Below are 20,556 nucleotides of genomic sequence, written 5' to 3'. Positions count from 1 at the left end.
TATTTTGTACATTTTAGATATGATTTATTCGGCAAATTTTCGAGCTGACGTCATCAAGTTTTTGGAGGGGATAAGCAAATATATTTTGACTAAACATTTATTATGATCTTTATAACCTTAAAACATGTGCAAGATGTCAGAGCATTCCGTTTTGTAGTTCCTGATTAAATCAATAAAATATATTTACGCATTCATTCATTTTTTTGAGTCACTCTGTATATGCAAATCCAAAAAATATGAATGGAGTGATAAATGACAAGTACAGGCTCATCATATTTTGTACATTTTAGATATGATTTATTCGGCAAACTTTCGAGCTGACGTCATCAAGTTTTTGGAGGGGATAAGCAAATATATTTTGACTAAACATTTATTATGCTCTCTATGACCTTAAAACATCTGCAAGATTTCAGAGCATTCGGTTTTGTAGTTCCTGATTAAATCAATAAAATATATTTACGCATTCATTAATTTTTTTGAGTCACCCTGTATATGCAAATCCAAAAAATATGAATGGAGTGATAGATCACAAGTACAGACTCATCATATTTTGTACATTTTAGATATGATTTATTCCACAAACTTTTGAGCTGACGTCATCAAGTTTTTGGAGGGGATAAGCAAATATTTTTTGACTAAAGATTTATGATGCTCTTTATAGCCTTAAAACATCTGCAACATTTCAAAGCATTCTGGTTAGCAGATTAAAAATTAAATTTCAACATGTTGTTTTATAATTTTGATTTTTTTTCCAAAAATCTGGACGTTTCGGGTGAAAAGTCGATTCAGAGTTGTAAACTACATGTGTAGGACTATGTTATTTTATACAATTGAAAACCCATTTACTATGTACAATTTTGAAGTGACGTCATCGCATTAGTGGTGGGGATGATTAGACAAATTTTGGTTAGCGTTTTACCATCTACATGATATTCTTAATATAAGTACAAAATTTCACAACAATCGGTCGAGTACTTTCGGAGATTATCTGTCTAATAAAAATCCGGGACAACAGACGGACAGACGGACAGACGGACAGACGGACGGACAGACGGACAGACAGACGGAAATGGGAGACCTATTTCTTCGTCTTCTATGGGTCATGAAAGATCGAGAAAACGTAAAAGTAGCGAGTCGGCCGACGGACTCGATTACAATACTTCCTTTGCTTACGCTCGGGAAGTAAAAATAACAAAATTCGCAAAATTGTATTTTATAATTTTCGGAAAAATCTGGATATGTTGTAATGTATTTCAGGGGCGAAGGAAATTCTGTCTAAATAAGCTGAGACAAGATAGAAGATATTTCTAAATCAGTGAAAACAAATCATCAAAAAACAAGTTTTTGTCCTGATCTGCAAATACCTCATAAGGTTTTCTTCAATTTTCTAAACACAAAATAACATATTAAGAGAAAATTGGTTGAAAGTTATTTCGGCAGATCTTCCCTAGCCCCTAAAGTACAGTTGAACAACTACAACTTCAAAAAATTATTATTAACTTAAACTTTGAGAATTTTTTTTCATCTTTATAGTCAGTTTCTCCATATAAATTTTTTTGATAACGTCAATAACATTTTAGCAAGGGCACATACATATATCAATTTAGTACTATTAGTCTCCTTAGAGTTTTGGCACCCTTGGAATCGCCGAAATCTTTGAAATTTAGAAAGTACTTTGAACTTTCACACTTTTTGGAATATTTTCATAAATTCAATAAAATATTTAAAATTTCTAGAATTGAGTAAATTTTTGAAATTTCCAGAAGTTCCAGACCTTCTAGATGTTATAAAAATTTCAGTCTTCTGATATGCCAGAATTCATTATTTTCCTCAGTTTTCAAGATTTCTAGGTCTTTCAGTTTTTCACACTTTCTAGATATTTCCAGATTTTCTAAAATTAATAGACCCTAGTCTTTAAATCTTTGAAATTCTTGGAATCTCTGGAATCTTTAGAATCTCTGACAAGTATAAGATAATAATTAGGGTGTCCAAGACCCCTAATACTTTTAGGATTTATAAAAATTAAAGGAAGCTTTGTTCAGATTTTTAGGATTTTTATTTTGATTAGAGTCTTTGGAATCTCTAAAATTTTTGTCATGTTAAGAGTTCATGCGTTTTTTCAAATTATATAGAATCTTTGAAATATTTGGAACAGAATTTTAAAAACCTTTTTAACGTTTGAGTCCTTAGAGTATTTAGAATCTTTAGACCCGATTTATAGAAAGCGAAGTTAAAGTTAATTCACGATTAAATTTTAACTGAGGTCCGGTGCTAGGAAAAGTGCATGTTTCAGCCAATCACAGGCTCATATTCTACATTTTAATTCTCTGTTAAACTAATCGAGGATTAAATATTTAACTCGTTGTTCTATAAACCGGCCCTTAGAATTTTGAGAGCTCTTAGAGTCTTAAGAATCAGAATTATTCAGTTCTTGAAACATTAAATCCCCCAAGCATTTTAAACAACAACCGCTTTATATATCGTTGTCGTGAAAAACCGGACTTTTTTTTATTTTCCGGGAGGTCCCTTGTGTATTACTAACTCTAGTTTCCTCAAGGTATCAGTATAATGTTTTTATGTCATCTGTCTTATGTGATATATAAATAATCTATTTTTTACTACTTTAAACTTCTTGGGCCTTGTGTTTTCAGCCCATCGGTTCTTGTTTGCTTTTTAGATCAAAATAATGAACCCACCAAGAACAATTTTATCAATTATTTGATTTTTTTGTAAGGAATGTTTTATGTTCCAGTTTCTCCGTTACAAAAAAAATCTCAACACCACACCACAAAAAAATATAATGATAAATGCAGACCTTAACTCGTATGTGACAATATTTTGACAATTTTACAATCTCCCTCATAGTTGGTACCTTTTATCAATTTGTCTTCGTACAATATTCTCCCAGAAATACAAAAATATATAACAAATTAAAAAAAAAATCAGAGTAAATTATATTAAGGCAACCTAAAATACTTCTACTAGCACAGAAATATGTACGTCTCTATGTTGTATATCATTCTCTTTCTATGCAATTGATCTGGAAATCCCGAATATGAAATGTCAATTGCCTAGAACCATTTAATGAATTAATAGGAAATGGGAATTTTAAATTTAAATAAATATTTTTATCCATCCATATATGAACATTTTATTGAACAATTTGTTCTATTAATAAAATCTGTATAAAATATGAAACAACTGACTGCTCTATTCATAATTTAGTCATAAAACTGAAGTACAATAACACAAATAGTGCCCGTGCACTTGTAAACTTATCCTTCTAGGGAATCGACATCATCGCTGACGTTTATAAAGCTCCAATTCTTATTTCCAAAACTGTATTTTATTTCTGCCAACTGAAAATGCGAAAACTTAAAATCATCAAAACTGAAAGATTCAGATAAAATGAAACACTCCTATCAAATTAACCTCGATGGGAAACCGTTACTTTTGAAATACCACTTCAGGCAACAGAGAGCAATAATGCTCACGTTATTTTTATACCTATTGGATATGGTAAGGCTATCTGCGTTTCCGCATGTTGTGAAACCATCTATTTCCATAGCAGCATAGTGTAGCTTTCCCGGCGCATCCACCATTTAATTGAAATTTTATTGCCATGCCTTACTCTGCGAAATAAACATTTATTGCAGGTAAACCCCGTTGCCCGTACTTAGGCGAACCCGACAACGGTCTCGTAGCTCCAACAAAGTTCGCTTATGAACCAGGAGACGAGCTACAAATCAGCTGTAATCCAGGCTTTGAGGCTCGATTAGAAGCAAGACCAAAGTGTTTGCCAGACGGAAAATGGTCGGCGCCACTACCAAACTGTACCAATTATTCCCAGATTTAATTGTTATTATACTGAATGTTTGTGATATAACTGTTAAGTGATGAAGATTGGGTTGCACCTTCAAAAATAACAGCCATTCTGGTGGCCACGGGCGTCTATAAACATACTTAGATCGCTTAACTTTTACGGTGGTGTTTATTTTATTAATAATTTCTTGCGTACTGATTAACTTGATATTGCAAATTAGTGTTTATGTTGAGTCTTTAAAGTATTACCACCGGTTTGCCGCTGTTGTTTTGAAGGGGTGGATCCAGAGTTCTTTACTTAATTTTACAATTGATTAGGAAATAAGTATTTTGATTATTTTGTACCAACGTTGTTAATAAACATGATGATCTCATGCCGAATACAAATTTTTATCAAATTGTAGATATTCATAGTTATATTTGTAGTTTTATGTACTTACAACGAAGCATATATGTACACTGGTACTAATTTATTTATTTTAGAGTGTTTCATGTAAATAAGAAAACTGCCTTAAGGTAGTCAATTTATATTCATCTGTAAAAGTTAATGTAATAAATTTATATTGTCAATAAAATGTGTTTTATTGAACAACGCTGAGAGAACAAGAACTAAATAACGATGCAGAGAGAACGTCAGTTGTTATGTATTACCTCTTACTAATGGTTCTGCTCTGTTCCATGTCCGAAAGAAAAAGTCGTTAAGTTGATTTAATTGAAGTCGTAACAGGACATGAGGCACGGACGTTTGGATGTGGAACAATTAGGGAAAGTAAAAATTACAATTTTCTGCAAAAGTAATTTTCCAAATGACAACTCAACGGCAGACAATTACACGGAATTAATGAGACGCATAAGCCCTTATAAAACTTTTTCAGGGCAAAAACACAACATGAACATAAGTAATAGCTACTTACTTCCTCACTGATAATACCGTCCTAAACGTATATACAGTGTCTTGACCTAAAGTTTTCAATAAAGTCATTATGGCAGCATCAAAAAAATGAAATTAAATTTGATTGTACCGTTAAAACTTCAGTTCGTAATTTTGTTGTAAACTTTAATTTTTAATATACCCTAATATGCATTTATATCAAAAATATAAACTTTAACCGCAAAACATTAATGATCTGCCTTCCTTCTTGTTTCCATTGCATTACATTTTTATTTATTTATTTCATCGATTCCCTCATTAGCGTGCACAAAACTATATATTTAATAAAACAGCAGGTTTATTACAAGTGCTCAACAAAGATCGATAAATACGGAGAAGGCTGAAAACAGCTACGTAATGAAATTTTTTCTTACTTGTGCGGTAAGAATTAATTATCTAGACGTTTTCATCAGTAACGTTGCTACGACACAAAACGTAAGTACTTTTTTTTGCACTGGCAACTCGGCTGGTAGACTATTATTTGGTTGGATAGACTACAGAGACGTGATGCTTAACACAATCAGGCGCCCACAAGAGCTAAAAACTTGGTCTGATTTGGAACTTTATCGTACTATTTTAAATTAAATTTTTTGTTTTTAATTTTCTGCTGACACTAAAGTATTTTCTTGTTAAAACAAAATGACAACTTATTCTGACTTACAAAAACCTACGCTGACTTTTTAGCGGATTCCCTTGATTTAATGCAAGATGAATAAATTTTCTAATCTGTATTTTTATTATCTTTGTGTTTATTTTTTTCATTTTAAACTAAAACTTTCAAGTTGACGGTAATCTGACAAGACGAAAACTCATCAAAGACATTTTTTTTTTTCACAAAATTGATCGCGGTAAATTTTTATACATTTGGGATTCGGTTCGATAAAAAGAGCGAAGGTTTGAATCCTGCACCCGACAGTACGACTTTTCTTGATTCCAAACAAAGCGCGCCCAAAGCCAGTGGAGCGCGCCATCGCTGCCGCGACATCGTGAAGAAGATAACCAACCTAGCAGAGACAATTACCGCTATCTAGTGGACGATCCTGGAAACTCACAACATTCTCTCGTCTTTTGTACTACTTGCAACGTACTCAACTTTATTCAGATAATGAGAGTATTATTTCAGTTAGTTGAAAATTAAAAAATATTTTTTATTTTTTCGGCGTTGTATAACTTGTGTCATTTTCAAAATATCAAATTTGACACAATGTTACTTGTAGCGCGTTTTATAGAATTCCTTATGTTAATTAATCGTTCTAAAATTCAGACTTTTACCTTTTCAAATATCTGAGATATTAATAAAGTAGAATTAGTAAACTAGAACTCTGTGTGTGAAGTTATATAGACAAAATTTCTACGGCGTCTAAAATACAACAAATTCAGATGCATATTAAAGTGTAGAAAACTTGAAAGATTGTTCTCTTGTATTTGTTAATCAAAGACAGCCATGGATTTTTGAAAATTTGTCTTTGATGAGCCAGGGGCGGCTCATGACTTGAAAAGTTGATGAGGCAAAGCACAATACGTTCCAAAATATAAATAAATCAAGATTACTTAAATATTTTCTACTTAGTCAAATAAACAAATTTGTAAACTCATTTAACTGTCCACCAAGAACCAACGTGAAGGTGTAAGGAACTCTTGTAAGGAAAGGATGGGAATGACAGGACAAAAGGAAAAAGGAAACGTGGTCAGAAAAAACTAATATAACTTAAAAAAAAATTGGTCTAAAGAGTTTAGACAGTACTTCCCTCGCTGTCGGAAACTTGACGACTGCATGCCTATTGTGTTTTTTTTCTCATTACATTTTTGTAGTGGGAATTTAAAAAAAAATTGCGATGACGTCATCAACATTTTTGCAAGGACACGTATATCAGTTGGGATAGATGTAGTGTAATACTAAGAATAAAATTATTATATTCTCAAATTTTCGGGAAAATGAATTGGGTCGTTTGAATATTGATTTGTAATAATCAATAAAATAACGAAACAATTTACTCACGTATACCTACGTATCAGAGGCAACTGAAAATCGTGTATGTATAAACATTGTTAATTTAAGATGACAGGCGTAACAGCATACGTGAGAGCCAAACACAGAAACTGTAAACAAAACGACCGTCGGTTTTATTGCTTCGACTTCCGCTTATTATATAAAACATTGGGTTTTATTTTAATTCTTGACGGTGAAATTCACAATTGGTTGATTATAAACATGTCTATTTCACATTCGCGGAATCAAGTGAACGCATAAAACAAATGCAGGTCTGTAATGTTAAAGTCGATGTAAATAAGCGTGCTACCCTTATGTTTCAACCGAGTTTTTCCTTTAACAAATTTTGTGTCTACCAAATTGGGTTGGTTGGGGTGTAATACTAATAATAAGTGTTGCCTTTAATTTAATCAATAAAATAAATTGACTTCATTAATTTTTTTGAACCACCTCTTAAGAAAATCTAAAAAATATGAATGGAATGATAAATCACAAGTACAAACTCATCATATTTTTTGCATTTTAGATAGGATTTATTCAGCAAAATTTAAGGGTGACGTCATCAATTTTTTTAGGAGGGATGAACAAATACATTTTGAACAAAAGTTTACCATGCTTATAATAACTTTAAAATATTCCCAAGATTTCAAAGCATTCGGCTTTGTAATTCCTGATTAAATCGATAAAATAAATTCACGCCTTCATTAATTTTTTTGAGTCACCCTGCATATGCAAATCCAAAAATATGAATGGAATGATAAATCACAAGTACAGACTCATCATATTTTGTACATTTTAGATACGATTTATTCGGAAAACTTTTGAGCTGACGTCATCAGTTTTTTGTAGAAGATAACCAAATATATTTTGACTAAAAATTTATTATGCTCTTTATAACCTTAAAACATCTGCAAGATTTCAAAGCATTCGGTTTTGTAGTTCCTGATTAAATCAATAAAATAAATTTACGCATTCATTAATTTTTTTGAGTCACTCTGTATATGCAAATCCAAAAAATATGAATGGAGTGATAAATGACAAGTACAGGCTCATCATATTTTGTACATTTTAGATATGATTTATTCGGCAAACTTTCGAGCTGACGTCATCAAGTTTTTGGAGGGGATAAGCAAATATATTTTGACTAAACATTTATTATGCTCTTTATGACCTTAAAACATCTGCAAGATTTCAGAGCATTCGGTTTTGTAGTTCCTGATTAAATCAATAAAATATATTTACGCATTCATTAATTTTTTTGAGTCACCCTGTATATGCAAATCCAAAAAATATTAATGGAGTGATAGTTCACAAGTACAGACTCATCATATTTTGTACATTTTAGATATGATTTATTCCACAAACTTTTGAGCTGACGTCATCAAGTTTTTGGAGGGGATAAGCAAATATTTTTTGACTAAAGATTTATGATGCTCTTTATAGCCTTAAAACATCTGCAACATTTCAAAGCATTCTGGTTAGCAAATTAAAAATTAAATTTCAAAATGTTGTTTTATAATTTTGATTTTTTTTCCAAAAATCTGGACGTTTCGGGTGAAAAGTCGATTCAGAGTTGTAAACTACATGTGTAGGACTATGTTATTTTATACAATTGAAAACCCATTTACTATGTACAATTTTGAAGTGACGTCATCGCTTTAGTGGTGGGGATGATTCGACAAATTTTGGTTAGCGTTTTACCATCTACATGATATTCTTAATATAAGTACAAAATTTCACAACAATCGGTCGAGTACTTTCGGAGATTATCTGTCTAATAAAAATCCGTGACAACAGACGGACAGACGGACAGACGGACAGACGGACGGACAGACGGACGGACAGACGGACAGACAGACGGAAATGGGAGACCTATTTCTTCGTCTTCTAGGGGTCATGAAAGATCGAGAAAACGTAAAAGTAGAGAGTCGGCCGACGGACTCGATTACAATACTTCCTTTGCTTACGCTCGGGAAGTAAAAAAACAAAATTAAAATAAACTTTAAAGAAAACGAATCGAAAAAAATCAAATACAACATAAAATAAACCTATTTGATTTATAACAAAAAACAAAACGAAAAACATATAAAACATAAATACTCTGGATTTATTTTAAACTTTTTTATAGATCAATAATTAGCGATTTACTCAAATCAGGAACCGGCCGTTTTAATTCCTTAACTACATACAATTTATCATCATCCGTGAAAGTAGAAAAAACAGAACTGCTATTGTCATTTAACGTTAGTAGAGAAAAATTCCGATTTACTCGTAACGATTACCGAAATCAAATTATGACAAGCACAAAGCACTAACGCGACACACACAAACGTAGGCACTTTTAAGACAAAATTCTGTTACCGAAATTTTGAATCAATTTATACACACACAGATTTGTGGCAAAACAATCAACGGCCTAATTTTGAATACTTCTGCAAATGCAGACTGCATTGTAATCGCACGCTCTCCGCGCGCAAATATTGTTGTCCATCTCTTTTGCAAGCACGGAAATGAGGCTAGCCTCAATTTTGTCTTCTTTCAACTCATACCGCTTATGAGTGTATTGCAGGTTGCTTGCCTATTAACGATATGATTTCTATATATCCGCTGTAGAGGCAAGTTCCGAGTTTGCCTCATTCGCGTCACAAAATACATGTTGTGTCGAGTGTTTCAGCGCGCTGTTTAATTAAGGGAGCAACGAGTACCTACTGAGATAAAAATAAGAATATAATTTTCCATATTTATTTTTAAAATTTTAGAAAAAAGACACAAATTATTGGCCGAAATGTGTCGTTAAAAAATAGTAAAAATCCTAATAATGCGTAAAATTCATTGGTGAGGCACTGCCTCACCTGCCTCATAGGACAAGCCGCCCCTGTTGATGACATTCAAAAATCGATGTCTGCTTTGATAGTATTTTTTATTGCTGTCCGTAAAATCTCGTACATAGATAATTACTTCAAATAAGCTAAAATGACAGTAGAATTTCCGAAATGAATATGTTTTAATGAGAAAAAAAATGTTGCTAGTTCAATTTTACACATGCTGAAACACTAGTTACATTCCCTGATCCAACTGCATATGCAACCAATAAAACAACTAAGGTCTTCAACTAACACCCTTCGAATGGAAAAACTTCTAAACTTTCGCACATAATAAATTATTTTCTATAGAGCAACTTCTATCTCAACAAAACAAAAAATTTTAGTAAACATTTTATACCACAAAACTCTCAGAAAGTAAGCTGAACTTATAATTTTTACTTCCCGAGCGTAAGCAAAGGAAGTATTGTAATCGAGTCCGTCGGCCGACTCTCTACTTTTACGTTTTCTCGATCTTTCATGACCCCTAGAAGACGAAGAAATAGGTCTCCCATTTCCGTCTGTCTGTCCGTCTGTCCGTCCGTCTGTCCGTCCGTCTGTCCGTCTGTCCGTCTGTCCGTCTGTTGTCACGGATTTTTATTAGACAGATAATCTCCGAAAGTACTCGACCGATTGTTGTGAAATTTTGTACTTATATTAAGAATATCATGTAGATGGTAAAACGCTAACCAAAATTTGTCGAATCATCCCCACCACTAAAGCGATGACGTCACTTCAAAATTGTACATAGTAAATGGGTTTTCAATTGTATAAAATAACATAGTCCTACACATGTAGTTTACAACTCTGAATCGACTTTTCACCCGAAACGTCCAGATTTTTGGAAAAAAAATCAAAATTATAAAACAACATTTTGAAATTTAATTTTTAATCTGCTAACCAGAATGCTTTGAAATGTTGCAGATGTTTTAAGGCTATAAAGAGCATCATAAATCTTTAGTCAAAAAATATTTGCTTATCCCCTCCAAAAACTTGATGACGTCAGCTCAAAAGTTTGTGGAATAAATCATATCTAAAATGTACAAAATATGATGAGTCTGTACTTGTGAACTATCACTCCATTAATATTTTTTGGATTTGCATATACAGGGTGACTCAAAAAAATTAATGAATGCGTAAATATATTTTATTGATTTAATCAGGAACTACAAAACCGAATGCTCTGAAATCTTGCAGATGTTTTAAGGTCATAAAGAGCATAATAAATGTTTAGTCAAAATATATTTGCTTATCCCCTCCAAAAACTTGATGACGTCAGCTCGAAAGTTTGCCGAATAAATCATATCTAAAATGTACAAAATATGATGAGCCTGTACTTGTCATTTATCACTCCATTCATATTTTTTGGATTTGCATATACAGAGTGACTCAAAAAAATTAATGAATGCGTAAATTTATTTTATTGATTTAATCAGGAACTACAAAACCGAATGCTTTGAAATCTTGCAGATGTTTTAAGGTTATAAAGAGCATAATAAATTTTTAGTCAAAATATATTTGGTTATCTTCTACAAAAAACTGATGACGTCAGCTCAAAAGTTTTCCGAATAAATCGTATCTAAAATGTACAAAATATGATGAGTCTGTACTTGTGATTTATCATTCCATTCATATTTTTGGATTTGCATATGCAGGGTGACTCAAAAAAATTAATGAAGGCGTGAATTTATTTTATCGATTTAATCAGGAATTACAAAACCGAATGCTTTGAAATCTTGGGAATATTTTAAAGTTATTATAAGCATGGTAAACTTTTGTTCAAAATGTATTTGTTCATCCCTCCTAAAAAAATTGATGACGTCACCCTTAAATTTTGCTGAATAAATCCTATCTAAAATGCAAAAAATATGATGAGTTTGTACTTGTGATTTATCATTCCATTCATATTTTTTAGATTTTCTTAAGAGGTGGTTCAAAAAAATTAATGAAGTCAATTTATTTTATTGATTAAATTAAAGGCAACACTTATTATTAGTATTACACCCCAACCAACCCAATTTGGTAGACACAAAATTTGTTAAAGGAAAAACTCGGTTGAAACATAAGGGTAGCACGCTTATTTACATCGACTTTAACATTACAGACCTGCATTTGTTTTATGCGTTCACTTGATTCCGCGAATGTGAAATAGACATGTTTATAATCAACCAATTGTGAATTTCACCGTCAAGAATTAAAATAAAACCCAATGTTTTATATAATAAGCGGAAGTCGAAGCAATAAAACCGACGGTCGTTTTGTTTACAGTTTCTGTGTTTGGCTCTCACGTATGCTGTTACGCCTGTCATCTTAAATTAAGAATGTTTATACATACACGATTTTCAGTTGCCTCTGATACGTAGGTATACGTGAGTAAATTGTTTCGTTATTTTATTGATTATTACAAATCAATATTCAAACGACCCAATTCATTTTCCCGAAAATTTGAGAATATAATAATTTTATTCTTAGTATTACACTACATCTATCCCAACTGATATACGTGTCCTTGCAAAAATGTTGATGACGTCATCGCAATTTTTTTTTAAATTCCCACTACAAAAATGTAATGAGAAAAAAAACACAATAGGCATGCAGTCGTCAAGTTTCCGACAGCGAGGGAAGTACTGTCTAAACTCTTTAGACCAATTTTTTTATTGAATTCTAAATACATAATTTGAATAAACAAATTTCCCATAAAATTCTCCAAATTTACGGAGTTGGGCCGCTATTTCTTAACACAGCACAGAAACGAAGTTCTAGGAGCCCTACTTTTCACAACATGTTTTAATCGCGCACTCTCAACTAACATCCCGCAAAAATGATATTTCATTGAGAAAAAAATTCTGCCACTATTTGTAGCGAATCCCCTCATTTGCAAGAACATGGATCTCCTGTAACTAAAGGAAAATATCATTTAGCAAAAGTTACTTTTTTTTGTATGACTGATGATATTGATATATTTTTAGTTTAAAATTTACTTAATTCGGTGATGAAGATGTCTCTTAAAGACTTAAAATATGTTATTCAAATGATTCTTACCCTTTAAATCTCTGTCCAGTTGGAGATGAGCCTCCATTACTTGATAACGCACAAGATCAAAGTTCTAGCAGCACTACTTTTCATTACATGTTTTAATTGCACACTTAGAACTTAAAACGCAAAAATGTTATTTCATTAAGAAAAAAAATCCTACCTTTTAGGCTTCTACTTCTGCTAGTAGTTGTAGCGAATCCCCTCATCTTCAAAGATACGAACTGTAAATAAAAAAAATATATATCATTTAGAAAAAGTTTTTTTTTTTATATAATTGAATGCTATAATAATTTTTTTATTTAAAATTTGTACAATTCAATGCTACGGTGGCCTTCCTAATCCAAATGTCACTTAAAACCCTAAATATAAAATCAATTCCACAATGATTCTTACCCTTTAAATCCAGCCCAAATGCCTTATCGTCTGTCCGACTGGAGTTGAACTGCCATTCCTTAACGTACCTCAGGCTCGAAGCTCTAGCATCACTACTTTTCACTACGTGATTTAATCGCGAACTCGGAACTTACCACCGCGCACTCGAAACTTAACATCCCGCACTCGAAATTAACATTCCGTAAAAATGACACTTCATTAGGAAAAGAATCCAACCTTTTTGGTTTCTACTTCTGTTATTATTTGTAGCAAATCCCCTCATTTGCAAAGATATGGGTCATCTGTCACTAAAGAAAAATTTCATTTAGCATAAGTTAATTTTTTGTATAATTAAATGGTATTTTTTTTATTTAAAATTTGTTTAATTCATTATACATGAGCCGTCCTAATACAAAATATCAATTAAAAACCCAAAGATAAAATCAATTGTACAGATCATCCTTACCCTTTAAATCAAGTCAGAATACTTAATTGTCTGTCCGGCAGGAGTTGAGCTACCATTTCTTGACGCAACTCAGGATGAAGTTCCAGCAGCACTACTTTTTACTACGTCTTTTAATCGCACACTCGGAACTTAAAACTCCGCACCCGGAAATTAACATCCCGCAAAAACGATATTTTATTAAGAAAAAAATCTTACCTTTTTGGCTTCTATTTCTGCTAATAGTTTTAGCGAATCCCCTCATCTTCAAAGATACGAACCTACTGTAAATAAAAAAATATATCATTTAGAAAAAAATAATTTTTTGTATAACTGAGTACTATAATTTTTTTTTATTTAAAATTTTTCAGTTCATCGCTAGAACGGCTTACCTAATATAAAATGTCACTTAAAACTCTAAAGATAAAATCAGTTCTACAAATAATTCTTACGCTTTAAATCTAGTCCAAATGCCTTATCGTCTGTCCGGCTTGAGTTGAGCTACCATTCCTTGACACACCTCAGGATCGAAGTTCTAGCAGCACTACTTTTCACTACGTGTTTTAACCGCATACTCGAAAATTAACATCCATCCATTAGGAACAAAATCCCAACTTTTTGGGTTCTACTTCTGCTACTACTCGTATTTGCCCGAATACCCTCATCTTCAAAGAGCCTCCTAAATAAAGAAAAATATCATTTAGCCGAAGTTTTTTTTTTATTTTTACGCGTCTTAATATATATATTTTTTTTATTTAAAATTTGTTTAATGCATTATTTATTACCATAGTTAGTACAAAATGTCACTTAAAAACTTAAAAGTAAAATACATAATATAGATGTCATATATCCTTTAAAATCAAGAAAAAAAAATCTGAAAAATTTGACTTATTCTTGTTGTTCTGCTAATATTTGTAACGATTTAAGCTTCAAAGATACGAACTGTAAATAAAGAAAAATAATTCCAATTTGCGCTCGGTCTAGAATGATTATCTTCACAACCTTGGTTAATAATATTCTATTTGCACCGTAAAAAACTTGTTGAATCGTTACAGAGGTCAAGTTATGCAAAACATTATAGAAGAAAATATTGAAAAAATTTTAAGTATATATGTAATATCTAGAAGACCAATGAATGTTTCAGTTATTGCTAAACAGTATGCATATAAGCTAAATATTTCCAGAACGCTTTTAACAGAAATCATTGAAATTTGGTACACACGTAAAACTATTTGAATTCTATCATCTGAAATATTATTCAAATTTTCATTAACGAAAAAAATCAAAATTATAAAACAACATTTCACAATTTAATTTTGAATCTGTAAAACCGAATGCTTTCAAATCTTGCAGATGTTTTAAAGTTATGATAAGCATGATAAATGTTTAATCAAAATATATTTACTTATCCTCTCCAAAAAATTGATGACTGATAAATCCTATCTAAATTGTACAAAATATGACGAGTCTGTCGTTGTAATTTATCATTCCATTCATATTTTTTGGATATACAGGGTGACTCAAAAAAATTAATGAATGCGTGAATTAATTTTATTGATTTAATAAGGACCTACAAAACCGAATGCTTTGAAATCTTGGATATGTTTTAAAGTTATCATAAACATGATAAATTTTCGATGAAAATCTATGAACAGTGAGCGAAATTGCACTTGAATAATTTGAATTTGGAAAAAACTCAATCAAGAAAATCGTTAAACATATGCAACCATGTGCACGTTAGCGCTTTTTGGGTAGTGGGTAGTTCTGCTTGGAATTTTAGTTAGAGGGTTGGTTGAAAAGAGCGGCTTGGTAGATGAGTCATTCTGTTCGGTGTGAGTGTTGTGACTGTAACTACGTGGTGAGTTAGCCAAGTTTAGTTGGTTTGGTAGTTAATTAAAGGGAGGAAGTCTTTGTTTAACGACATTATATCGTAACGACGACGACGTCACAGTTTCCCCAACACGCGTAGCTAATTCTTGCGACTTTCTAATCGGAAAAATGCGAATTTTCGGCCGGCACTAACACGTGCTGTAAATTTGTTTTATTGTTTGTAAATTCACAGATCTGGTTAGGATTTTCATCCTTAACTGGTTCTAATACAATTTAATAGACATTAGATTTGTTCAGACTGAGCACTTGCAGGAGTTTTCATGAAATTCACTTAGTCAGGATAACAGCCATTGTTTAGAAAGTTATGGATAACCTAACTTGCCCCACTCTGGAAAAGACCGTGGAAAGTGCACTAGAATTCATAATATCGTGAACTAAGGTACGGGGGGATTAAAAATCTCTCCCTTAGGCACTTATTATCATCACATCACCGAGATATCTTTCTCGTAACGTGGAAAGCTATATTACCGAGATCATTTTTTCGCAAGGTGGATAATTAGATCACCGAGGCGTACATACCTCGCAACGCCTAATACATTTCTGTGTTATTTATTTATCATGTGTTTTGTTTAAGATAACCTGGGAACAGTCCACGATATAAACTCTCAAAACTAATTGTTTTAAGTAACCAATCACTTGGATCAAGGCATCATTTAACACAATGTAAATTCTTTGTTTGAATCGTTGATAAAGTGTGGCATAATTTAACATAAGGTAAATTCTTTGTTCTGACAGCGCCCATGTTGAAAACGTATTTTCAAACCGAGCACATGCTTGAACTGTAAAATCTTATTGAACAAATTAACGACATTTTGGGTCATGCATTTTATTCCTTCGATTTAGAACATTATTTGCACAACGCCACAGGATGAATCACATTTCTGGGTAACATATTTTTGACGCATAATTTTTGGAAACACGCGTTCGACCGACGCCATTTTGAACCTCCAGATTGTCTGCTATATTTTTGTTTATGTGTTTATTTGGGGGAATGTAAAACGATGGCCCACAATGCAGCTGAATAACTTCACTTTTAAAAATCTAACCAATAACTCGAATGGACATGAAATATTGTACTCATGTAATTTTGTAAACTTTGAAATTTTTCACGTCATACAATTTTTCTGTATCTCACAATTTTAACTTCAGTAATTTTCTTTGCTGTATAATTTAAATTAAACGTAAACTTTCATGCTCTCCAGTACTTAATCTCACGTAATTTTTTATCTGCACAAGTTTTATTTCACACCAGATCTTTTTGTTTTTATAAATCTTTGCTAGTTTGGATATACATCAAATTTGACGTTGATTAGCTTAACATTAGAGTGCAATAATAAGTGCCACTTTTTGCACTCTAAACCATTGAGATATGAGTCATTTTTTACACGATTGTAGAAAAAATACTTTGTTGAGATTTTGTTTCTGTAACGATAAAATATCGGTACCGATAAAATGTGGTCGTCTTTTTCTTTCGCATCTGAAATTTATATTTTCATCCTTGTCATTTATCGCTTCGTTATCGCTTCGGTAGAAACAAAATCCCACCCCAAACTCTTTTTGATTTTATAAATTTTTGCTGGGTTTTTGTTTTGTAAATATTTTGTTGAGTAATGCTTCCATCATATGATGTCCTGATGTCCAATCTTAATGTCAGATAAAAATTCTTTGCTGTTTAAAAATTTCACGAGAGTGTATGGAGAATTTCAATGTTGTTTATTGCTCTTTGAAACTTCGACACTTGTTCAGTTGTAGTTTAATATCAGAGTCATAGAAAGTGAACATTTAAATGGAACTGAGGTTAAATAACACATAAATGCTTGGCAGAAGCGGAGAGGTGCTGTGCGGCAGTGCTTGCGAATAAAATCAGCGTCGTGGGTAGGAGAATAGCCATGACCAGGAGCCCCAAACTCCGCTCGTGCTATAACGCCCCCTATGGATAATTCAGATTTGTCTTTGTTTTTATTAAATTTATGATTTTCAACTATTTGCATTGGTTCAGAACGTTTAATTTGATTTCATTCAATGTTTTTTTTTTTGTAGCTGAGCATTAAGCGGTGTCTTCAACGGGCACAACTTAGTAGCAGCTTTTTTTTTTTCTTTTTTTTTTGTCAGTGGAGGAATAAATAATTTTGTGTCCTCCATATACTTTGCGTTTTATTTAGCGGTACTTTTCCAACCTTGGGGTCCGCGATTTTTTTCGCGGGCTTTTCAATTTTTTTCAGATATCAGTTTAAGGCGGGATGTTTGGGTTATCACAACGTGGTAAATTGTCAATCAAAATATATCTGTTTAGTTGACGTCATCTCAAAATTTTGCCGAATAAATTCTACCCAAAATGTGAAAAATGTGATTAGTTTTTACTTGTTTTTAGTATTACACTGCACCGTTGATATAAGTGTCCTTGTAAAAATGTTGATGACAAAATTGTCCAAAGAAAAAACTAAACTCGAAAATGCTGGATATGTTTCGTTGTACTTCAGGAGCGAGGGAAGTTCTGTTGAAACAGCTTTCGACCAATTTTTTAGATTTGCCTATACAGGCTGTTCTAAAAAAATTAATAACTGAGTCAATTTATTTTATTGATTAAATCAAGAATTGCAAAACGGAATACTTTGAAATCTTGCAGACATTTTGATGTTATTGTGAGCTTGGTAACTTTTTAATCAAAAAGTCTGTTTATCAACGCTAAAAAATTGATGACGTCATCTTAAAATTTTGCCGAATAAATCCTAAAAAAAAATTGCAAAATGTGATCACTCTATACTCGCAATTTATCATTGCATTCATATTTTTTAGATTTGCTTATATAGGATGACTCATTTTGGAATGAAAAAACTCAGTTGAAACAAACGCGTAGCATGATTCTTTCCATTTACTTTAACATTGCATACATAGCTTTATTTTACTTTAGTGTTAGTGTTATCATAAAAAAATAAAATTCGCAAAATCAAATTAAATAATTTTTCGAAACAGCTGGATTTAATGTACTGTACGTTGTAGGCCAGAAATTTCTGTTGAAATAATCTTCGACCAATTTTTTTAATTTACTTAGTATTAGATCGACTCAAAGAAATGTGTGAATGTGAATTAATTAAAGTGTTGGTGATGTCATCATAAAATGTTATAATGGAAAAAACCACTGGAACCATCTACATACCATGCTCTTTTACCTATTTTAACATTCGGCAGTTAGCTTTATTTTAACTTATATTTTACAATTTTTCGAAGATTCTGTATTTGTTTGCCTGTGGTTCAGAGACGAAGGAAGTTCTGTCTACGTAACTTTAGACCGATTTTTAAATGTCTGAGATGTAATTCTACAAACTTCCAAAAAATCTTCTTACTCCATTCTGCCTCCAACCCCACTTCCACTTTATCCAGCAAAAACTAAAAGAATGTTTTTCAAAAACCGTTTAAACTTCACTTTAATACTTTATCCACCAAAAACAAAGACTTTTTTCAAAAAACACTCACTCTTTAATGAATAATTAATAATCGAAGAGACATATTTACGGTTCCGCGAAGAAGTCAATACTGGTTTTGATACATAATTACACCCCCCTTCGACTCCCTCGGTGATCTATTTTCCAGTCGGCGGATTCCAAGAATCGAGTCATTGTCTCGAGTATTTGCAAGAAATTCGCCGAGTGATTTTTTGCAAAAAATGTCGATTTTTACAGAGTCACAATAAACACAACCCGGTAAAAAGTAACTGCAAAAATTCAATTAAAATTTTTGAAAAATTGCCTCGCCTCGAAATAAACAGAATTTTGTTTTTTACTATTTTGAAATCCCTAGTGATTTATTTTTTAAAGAATTTAAAAGAGTGTCGGGACATTTGATGTTTTTTGAAGGCGATTAATTTTTAAAGAATTCTAAATTGAGCAACAAAACTTTACACAGATTCTTTTAGCAACTACTAAGTCGATCGTTTTGAAATTTAGTACTTATTTTGAGGTTGTCATCAGCCTGATAAATCGCCAACAAAAATGATCTATCCACACCAAAAGTTTGATGACGTCATCTAATAAAAATATGCTAAGTGAATCCTATTTAAAATATTAACTTCACCTGCTAGGGAATTCCTGTATGAATTACTTCAGACTAATTTTTTAGATTTGCATATACCTAGTCAAAAATTAATAAAGACAACATTTCCTACGCCAAATAAATTTCACATTTTCTAAATTGTGTTATTTTAACGTTTTTTTTTTTTTGTATGTTTTTTTAGTTCAAATAAAGGATATGTCTTGCAGGAAAAAATACTTTTTCTAAAATATTAATTTTAGCCCCTCGTGCGATTAAAAAAAAACAAATGGGCTTTGCATCTCCAAAACAATTGTGGAATTTGAATAATATTTTAGAAGATAGAGTCTAAATACTTTTACCTATGCACTGGTAACACATATTTAGCTGTATCTATACTTTTTAGCAACGTTGTATACATAATTTTTATCTAATATTGTATGTTTGTTAAATTTTAGATTTTCGTATTTTTTTCCAGATAAACCTTAGCGATAGCAACAGTAGTTAAGTCGAACTTACCCGTTTTCGGACCTTTCTGGATCCTCTTCGAAGTGGACAGCACTAACACAACACATTTTGAACAACTTTTATTAACAATATAATCGAAATTTCACGAGAAAACGCACTACTTTTGAAAACTGAACACAATTGCCTGAAAAACGTTGTCGCTTTTTGCTGCTCGCGTAGCAAAAAACGTACGTATGAATCATGATGAACTAGTCAAAATAGTGTTTTATATTATGATCCCGAAATTGCACATCTTCGGATTTAATTAAGTATCTTATAAAACAATGTTTGCATCAACTGATACTTTTTTAATAAATTCACGTTTGTAGGAAAATGCTTTTTGGTTTAATTTTGTTTCCTATTTGTAATTTGAAAATTATTTGGGAAATAGTTGTTTTAAATATTAGTAACCTTTGATGTTTAATCACAAATTGTCGTCCTACTACAATTTTTTTCTTAAAAAATAATGTGTATTCAATCAGTGTTTCTGTACTCTGTAACACTGGAAAAGTAGCACATTAAAATTTTTGTAGACATAAATACCGTATGATCGAAATAAAAGCGGTCTGATAGACCATAAAATTCGTTTTTAAAATAATACCAACGGGTGTTAAACTGTCAAATAGCTGAAATGCCAACGTCATTATTTTAAAAGTAAATTTCATGCACTGCTAGAGTA

General features: G+C 31.9%; 1 protein-coding gene across 1 annotated transcript in view; it reads left to right on the top strand.

Moving 5' to 3' along the window:
- LOC135128038 (locomotion-related protein Hikaru genki) overlaps positions 1-4,299 on the top strand; it is a 282,123-nt gene extending 277,824 nt beyond the window's left edge. The window contains exon 10 of the mRNA XM_064054842.1: positions 3,657-4,299. Coding sequence (XP_063910912.1) covers positions 3,657-3,856 — 200 coding nt within the window. The 3' untranslated portion in view covers positions 3,857-4,299. The remainder of the gene's footprint in view (positions 1-3,656) is intronic.
- Positions 4,300-20,556: the final 16,257 nt, after the last annotated feature.

The sequence above is a fragment of the Zophobas morio genome, unplaced genomic scaffold (assembly GCF_036711695.1).
Source record: "Zophobas morio isolate AGI-343-1 ecotype UQ-CSIRO unplaced genomic scaffold, CSIRO_AGI_Zmor_V1 ptg000012l, whole genome shotgun sequence".
Taxonomy (NCBI): domain Eukaryota; kingdom Metazoa; phylum Arthropoda; class Insecta; order Coleoptera; family Tenebrionidae; genus Zophobas; species Zophobas morio.
This window is presented reverse-complemented; position numbering and strand designations above follow the sequence as displayed.